Genomic DNA, 7896 nt, shown 5'->3' with positions numbered 1-7896 from the left:
GTAGAGGCCAACTTCTGGCAGTACAGTGTTTGTAACAAATCGCAACTCAAGATGAGCAGCTGGCCGGATCTGATGTGTCAGAGGATGTCCGTGGAAGACGACATCAGGTGCTGTCCACACTTGGTGCGATCAAGAGTTCGCTCCATACTTTCGCAGTCCCGGTATGATGTGCTGCTTGGTACAATGATGCCAGCATATTTCTGGAGCAATTTGCTGTAGGCGTGAAGGACGCGGTCGCTGGGGCAAAAGTCTAGTCTATGTACGGCGTGTTTATTCACTTATGCTCAGATGTCGTTACTTTGGAGCAGAACAACCTGCTGAAGTGTTTGAGAGCGTGTCTGCGCGGATTCAATCCGCCACTGGCTAAAACTTGCCAATGTCTGGCTTGTATCGCAGCACTTTCTTGAGAAAACGAGTCCTGATAACTGGAAGCAATGGTGAGTATTTCGTATTCTGTTTGTGTGTACATGTATATCCTGCGTACCCGTATCCAGTCCGAAATAATTAATTTTTCAATCTGGCTTCCGACGTTATAGGTAATACCGGTACTACATTGCACTAATGTACTCAGGCAACTATGTTGTTCTAGTTCTCTGCAAGAAACTCGTTTCAGATAGTTTCTTGGTGTGATTTGAATAAGAGAGAAGACTTTTTGGCTACATGACTTGGAGAAGTAAAAAGAAAAAAAATATTGGTAAATGAAGTACTAATATGTTTGCTAATGCCCCAGCAGCATCTACAGTGCAACCAGCGACGTACTACATTGTAGTATCAGTACTGACAGTAGAAGTACATGCAGTGTGTGTTCCAGAAGGCAGTGTGTAGACTGCTATTTGTAGTGACTGACTACCACATGTGCCAGTATCCTGTCAGATGGCAAGCAGTACGCTGATGCACATGTGTACTATAACATTACGAGACGAAGTTCAATTTGAGCGTTGAATTGTGGCAGTGGAGCGTGTAGTCAGTTGCCGGTGTCGGGTGTTGGAATAATGGAGCGGTGGCGCAAGCAAGTGCTGATCACAGGGAGTAACGGTACAGTGCAGACAAAACTATGACTGTAGTACTCACACTATAGTGATAACGAAGAAACTCAGCCAGCCAATTGGCATTGCTATCCGCGTGTTCTAATTGCTGTTTTTGTCTAGAACATCTCCCATGCAGTGTGTGTGTGTATGTGTGTGTGTGTGTGATTATATTTTTGTTAGTGGCGTTGCGTTGTATTGTCGGTTAAATCGCTTTGGAGAAAGATATTTTGCAGTCTGTTGTGGAGCACCACCACATTCTTTTCACTGTATGCGTATATGTGCAATGCTCTTGTGTGTGTAAACGAATCTCTCACATGGCATCCTTGGGACAGTTGCCTGGACTGCAAGGCTAGGAGTGAAAAGTGGCAGTCGTGAATCTTGTTCACATTACTTATCAGTACCTGCCCTCAAGTTTACGTCGGACCTACCGAGCGTCCTGTGCATTTTCGTGGACTTGGGTCGGAGCTTTATGCTTGAACACTGTCCACAGGTCTTCGTTGGTGCGAAAATGACTACATGTACTTGTAGAGCACCGGTGACAGCATGCTAATTGTTCAGCTGGTCTGCAATGCAGGCGTGGCTGCGGTGAGCTTCCTCTTGTGACTCACTGCCTCGCTGTGAGCCAGGTCTGCAGTTACCATGTGTGGTAGTACTGCAGTGGTTGTGCGGGGAGTGGACTGTGTGAGAGTGGATCTCAGTCAGCCAGTGAGAAGAAGTGTTGCTCCCAGCAGTAGGGTTTCACTTTCCAGTTTCCACATCTGTATCATTGCGTTGAGATCAGTACAGTGTATTCCGCTACCCATGCTAGTTGCCTACTCTGGTAGAACGATATCTAATATTATGATATTGGACTATTACATGTAGCACCAAGTGTGTTCTGCACTACCTGTATTTGCTGTTGATGTTTACTGTGCTGTGTGCTCTGTGTCCATGCTATGAAATCTGCTTCTCCGTCATGGAACATTACAGGAAATTTAGGTGAGTTGAATTTTCCTTGCTTGTAGGCCGATATCACAATTGGACGTACCAGTACCGGTATGCATCATTTCCCCATCATTATATGTACAGTGCTGCCAAATAATTTTCGCCCAAAATCGGACACCCTTCACCGCCAAGGCTGGCCACATGGTGCGAATTTTTCTCCTCGGCAAATGTTTTACAGAGAATTCAAAATATCGCCTAAAACACCATGAAAAATCGCTCCGTTGCCATGGTAACCCCAGAGTTGTCATGAATTTTGTAATGATGAGTGTGGTCGCACACTGACTCTGTACAGACTGTCAGTGTACATGCCATCCAGCCTGATCCAGGCATGTTACTTTGCACTTCTACAGCCAAGCGCTAGCCTTTTTAGAAGCAAATGTACAGTGATGTGTGCCTTCAGTTGCGCTGAAAAGTGAAAGTACAGGACTTCTGCATAGGAAAGTATTGATCTCCGACATTTTGGCTGCTTTTCGGACGTTTCCCTTTTCGGACCGGTTTTCGGAAGAGCCTTCAAAATCGGACACTGTCCGAAAAATCGGACGGTTTGGCAGCACTGCATGTAGGTTTTGCAGGACAAGTCCACTTCAACCGCACACACCTTTATACCAGCTCTGTATAAAAGGTCATAAGCTTTGTAAGGTCATTATATGGGACAACTTGCCCCGCGAAAAGGTGACCTGGTGACAGTTGCTAGGCATCTTCGATGCATACATTAGGGTGCGTTTTTATTTTCTCTAGCTTCTCGGAGAAATTTCTCCTAGAAGTCGAAGAAACTGGCGTAATTTAGGAACGGGTCTCGAAGAATTCGGAGATCTTTTCCACATGTGAAGCGCCAAAAGAGCCGCAATCTTGAGTGAGTACGCACTGTGCATATGCAGAAAGTATTGTTGTACACTCGAGCTAGAAAAAACCGTGTTTGGCACCAGAGTGAACGTCCCCTCTAAAGTACCTGTACTCTTTTCTTCTTTGGTCTTGTGTAAACAGGAGGCAAGCTAGCCACGTATCTAATCAGCACCAAACAGTTTGACCTTTTCCTGGTGGACGTCCACGAAAAGTCCAAGATCAAGGTACTAGTACATGTATGCGGTGCTTCGCGTTTTGAGTTTGTTGTAACTGAAGCGTGCATGTGCAGGGGCGTAGCGTAGCCCTTTTCAAACTGCTTTAGAAGGTCATGTGACACCATATAGTGTACAGAAGTCACCCTATTTTCATTTTTGCAGCCAAGGATACTGGCTCATCCAGCTCCTTTTATTTGAATTTTTCTGTAAACTCATTCAGCAGACTACATGTACATTGTACTTCTGAAGTACATCATTCTCCTTTGATCTTGAACTACATGTACCATAGGCTGCTTCTTACACACGTTTTGCAGGAGGTTATGACATTTAGACTTGCAAAAACGTGCTTCTTTTCCTCGAATGGCAGGGAGCAGCAAGTTAGACCAAAAACAGCGCAGTGTAGTCACTTCACACCAGGGAGCAGTAAAACACCAGTATTTGCTACTCCTTGCTTCACATTCACACTCAGCTCCCCTCGCTCCGGTCACGCTGCTGTTTTACGGTTTGCAAAGGTACATGTACCGACAATGGCCGCATGTACAACAATTTTCAAGACTGACATACATGTAGACCCACAAAACATGTGTGAAGGATCTACCCGGCACGTGTACAAGTCCAGTCCACGCATCGACACATGGATATGATGAACGTTGACCGTAGGCACTTTGCGTTACGCATTATCCTGTTTTGCGGAAGAAGTTCTAAGGAGTCAAATATAAGAAGTCCAATAAAATTATTATGTATTTGACTAAGCAGTCAAATACGCGATATATTTGACCACTTAGGTATCAGGGAAATTAGTGGGTTCAAATACTAAGAAGGCGATAAAGTATTATAATATTATAGTGTGAGGAATGTGATACAGCATGGCAGATTGTTCGCCAAGCAACACGTATGGACTCAAACACTCGACCTGCTATAATTCAGTTGGGCTGTGACTGTTTGAATGGATACATGTACCATGCTTGTGTGGCCTTTCTGGGTGCTGTCAGCTGATCATAACAAGATCAGTGGAGCTTGTAGCTATGATCAGCAAGGTTAGTGGCACGTGGAGCTTGAATGAAGTGGACCGCGCCGGGCATGAATTTCAGCAATGCCAATCAGCCTACTGTGACCCTGCGTGTACTTCATAAGAATATGGAATTGGAATAATGGCCCCATTGCTGTAAGTGCAGACCTCTAGTCCTCTGTATTTTTGTTGGCTTTTTCTTCGTTTCTGTGTCAGCATGATATTCACATTCCCATCGTGGAGTATATCCAAGCGGATCTGCGCACACAGCAGTCAACGTGGACAAGGCGATTGCGACGCACCGACGTAGTCATTCATTTTGCCTGTGCCAACTCGCAGCCGGATGCCACCTGGACGGATGCGGCCGCTAGCATGGATATCACTTTCAATGTACTTTTGCAGGCGGCCAAGGCGCGGGTTGGTCGTGTCATTATTGCTAGTTCCTGCCATGTAGCTGGTAAGTGGTTGAAATGGGAGAAGCAAGAAAGTGTGTGGTAGTGCATGTTGTAGCAGGCAATCCACTCAACCAAAATCTGTGCTTGTTTGCCACGTGATGGGTGCTGATGCAACTGAAATTCAGTCGCTTGTAACGTGATGTCCTTTAAATATGCTGTGAATCTTATTCCTGATCGGTTCGTGGCACCTAGCAATGTCCTCTTTCGTGCACAGGAACATATCTTCACTGTTGGTATTTCATTGATCTTCAGGTGGCTGGAAGGATCAGGGAGGCATGAAACTGGCCCAGGACGGCTCCAACGCATTGCCTGGCTCATGTGAGCCATATGTCGGGATGATGTATGCAGCTGGGGACAAGTTTGTGGATTCTACAGCATACGCGTCACCCCACTTTGCAGCTGAGCGGCTTGCCTCGTCACTCGCAGCAACATTTTCAGGTAGGTCCTCCATCCATCACGTCTTTCTTATTCTAATAGTTTAAAATTACCAGCTCAGTGCTTCACTCTGCGTGAATTTATCTTACCCGGGCCACTATTCCATAAAGGTATAAACTCTGAGTAGCAACTAGATTTCTGCAGATTCTTTCTTCGTACCTGCTGTAGCAGGATGTTGTTTTCAAACGGGAGGAACTCACCTGGCAGGAAATCCATTTATCAGCAAGTACCGGTATAGTCTATAGTCCTGCATTCTAACTAGACTTTAGCAAGTACCGGTATAGTCTATAGTCCTGCATTCCAACTAGACTTTAGCCAAATGAGGACATGGTACATGTGCTTTGCACCGTGTCAATTCAGGATGCTAAACGAAGTCCGCAGCTACCCTATACGCAGGAAACTGTAGATCTACCTCAAAGATATCAGTGGTCAGGCAGTACTGTTATGTGTACTTGAGCAGCAATCGGTAATGTGTGCTGGTAGCCATGGCAGCACTTGGTGCATGCAAGGTGAACGCGTTTCGCAAAGTTTGCTCAGTTTGTAACTGTGTACTGTCCGGTTCCTGTTCAATGTTGTGTGCTGCCTTTTAGAGACCTCATTTGTAGCCATCCGGATTGGGTCCTGTGAGCGTGGTGAGAACCGCCCCGGCTCGACTTCTCCTTCTGGCCAACTATCAGATTCAGACCAGTCACGGGAATCATTATGCCGTAAGTCAGCCGCATCCTTCGCTTCGGTTAAATAAAAAAAAGGAATAATCTGTGCCAGAGCAATCTCCTGGTCTCTCTCTCTCTCTCTCTCTCTCTCTCTCTCTCTCTCTTTGTCAGCTTTATACCTGGTGGTTATGTGCTTTTCAAGTAAATAAAAAGTATGATATCAACTGTGTATGTTATACTGTACACCGTAGGTCACCATAGACTGAACACTGAGTCACTGTACTAGCAAGGAGTCCCTGGTTATCATCTTGCTCTTTTTTTCATTCTTGTTTTGCTAGATCCTGGCTCAGGCTCGGCCCTCGATGACCCAGGTGTAATCGACGACTGGTTCCGCAGTATGTGGCTATCAGATGAGTAAGTTAGTGGATCGCTTGTAACACCAAGTGCATGAAGCAGTTCGTTTCCGTCGAGACATTTTGCCCCCACTATTTCAGCTCCACAAACACACTCGCATCATCCATCTGCTGCCAGCAGAAAATGTTGTAGAGTGTTATAATTATACTGCTACATCAGAACAAAGAGGGTAGTGTGTGAAAGCCCGGTGTGCATCCCGGGCCTAGTACACGTGCACTTGTACTATGTAGTATCCTTCTTGACAAGAACAATGCCTGCTGCACCTGTGATCAGGTGATCGTGAGGTCCAGTGATTTCACTGAACTAAACCCTGTACAGTACAGCTGTGCTACGTGCTGCTGCGCTAGTGGAGTAGGGCGACCAGTGAATCTTACTGTTGTTTCTGCGTGCTCTATTCGCTGGCTTTCCTTTGCTTGCACAGGGACTTCATTGGGCTGTTTAGAAAGTGCATTGAGTGCTCGTTGGAGGATACGAAAGGCAGTTGCCTTATTATGAATGGTGTGTCCGCCAATGGTGGAAGCCGGTGGCTGCCGGATGCTAGCAAACCGCCAGTCGAGTTTCAAGCGCGCAGCGACAGTAGTACTAGTAGCAGTAGCGACGACACCTAGCCAGCAGAGCCGGCGCTGCTATTTGCTACTGGATCCAAATGATTTGCTATGACCTCTTCGGTGGTATGCCTGCGAAATGTGTGTGCATGCGTGTTCGTGTGCGTGTGCTGTACAGCACGGATCACTTGAGGTAGTTATTTTCTTGCTTGAAGAATTCGTCAGCTAAAAAGATATTTACTCCAGCATCAATTTACATTTTACTTCATCGCCAATCCGCCATTATTTTCATCAGGAGAGGTTGGGGATAAAACATAACCCTTTCGTCATCGTCAAGACTTTCATCAGGGATATTATTTTGCCAATAGTATGTTTCTAGCTGAGTGTACGCACCACTGTTGCTGTGGCATGCATGATAATGATGACTATGGCTTGTAATGTGATGTTCTTCCTGAAAGTCCCAATCCGTCTTCGAGCTACAGACTACTAACATCTCTAGTCTATAGTGTACAGTGTGCTTGCATTCCTTGGGAAACAACAGAGAACCCTGACAAAGCGTAGCGTTCCACACCTTCAAATCTCCCCACATACCCACACTCATACATCATGCCGATTTATTCCCATTTCTGATCGATCTGCCGTTTGGGTTTTTATTTATGCCAGACGCGCTACTTCTCGAACGTCTTGGCCAGCTACCAACTACCAGCTTATTATCACTGCGTCTTTGCTGTACAACTCCTTTGCTGCTGCCAATCACATCTAGTGTGTACCAGTAAGCATTTTACTTGTGGTGGTCTGTTTTATGCAGCTGTATGCCACCCCTGTAGGCTGTTGACATGACCTCATCATGATTCATCCACTGTTTCTCCTATTTCAAAATACCAAGAGTCCATAAACACTCTTGAAGATACAGTACTGTATAAAAACATTTTTGGGTTTTCATTATTTTTGTAAGAAGCCTTTTCACACCATCAGATTCACTGTGTTCCCAAACTGCGTGAAAACCACGTTCAATGCCATGGACCCTGGTGTGGCACCTGCCACTATAGTACTAAGGCTAGACTGGTATGCACAAGTCACAAGACAATAATATTATAGGGTCTATACTACTCCCTGGTAGAAAGCAACGGATGGGTACATACCGAAAACAGTAGCTGGCTCCTAGCTGCTACCTGGAAACAAGTAGATCAAAAGCATTCAAAGGCTAGAGTGCGTGGCCATTATGTCTCGGGTGAATTGAGGAAGGCATTCATTTGATTCCTCAATTTATAATTGATTATGTAACACGCCGTAGTTTTAAAGGGGAAGTGTACCC

At 45.5% G+C, this 7896-nt stretch overlaps 1 protein-coding gene across 1 annotated transcript; it reads left to right on the top strand.

Annotated features, from left to right (window-relative positions):
• The first annotated feature begins 1812 nt into the window (after positions 1-1812).
• On the top strand, positions 1813-7555 carry LOC135829821 (uncharacterized). The gene is made up of 7 exons (XM_065342213.1): positions 1813-2006; positions 2997-3079; positions 4296-4536; positions 4787-4972; positions 5560-5676; positions 5961-6036; positions 6458-7555. The coding sequence occupies exons 1-7, from the start codon at positions 1964-1966 to the stop codon at positions 6642-6644; spliced, it is 933 nt and encodes a 310-aa protein (XP_065198285.1). The 5' UTR covers positions 1813-1963; the 3' UTR covers positions 6645-7555.
• The last annotated feature ends 341 nt before the right edge of the window (positions 7556-7896 follow it).

This window comes from Sycon ciliatum, chromosome 1 (genome assembly GCF_964019385.1).
Source record: "Sycon ciliatum chromosome 1, ocSycCili1.1, whole genome shotgun sequence".
Classification (NCBI taxonomy): Eukaryota; Metazoa; Porifera; class Calcarea; order Leucosolenida; family Sycettidae; genus Sycon; species Sycon ciliatum.
Note: the sequence above shows the minus strand (reverse complement) of the source record. Positions and strands in the feature narration are given on the sequence as shown.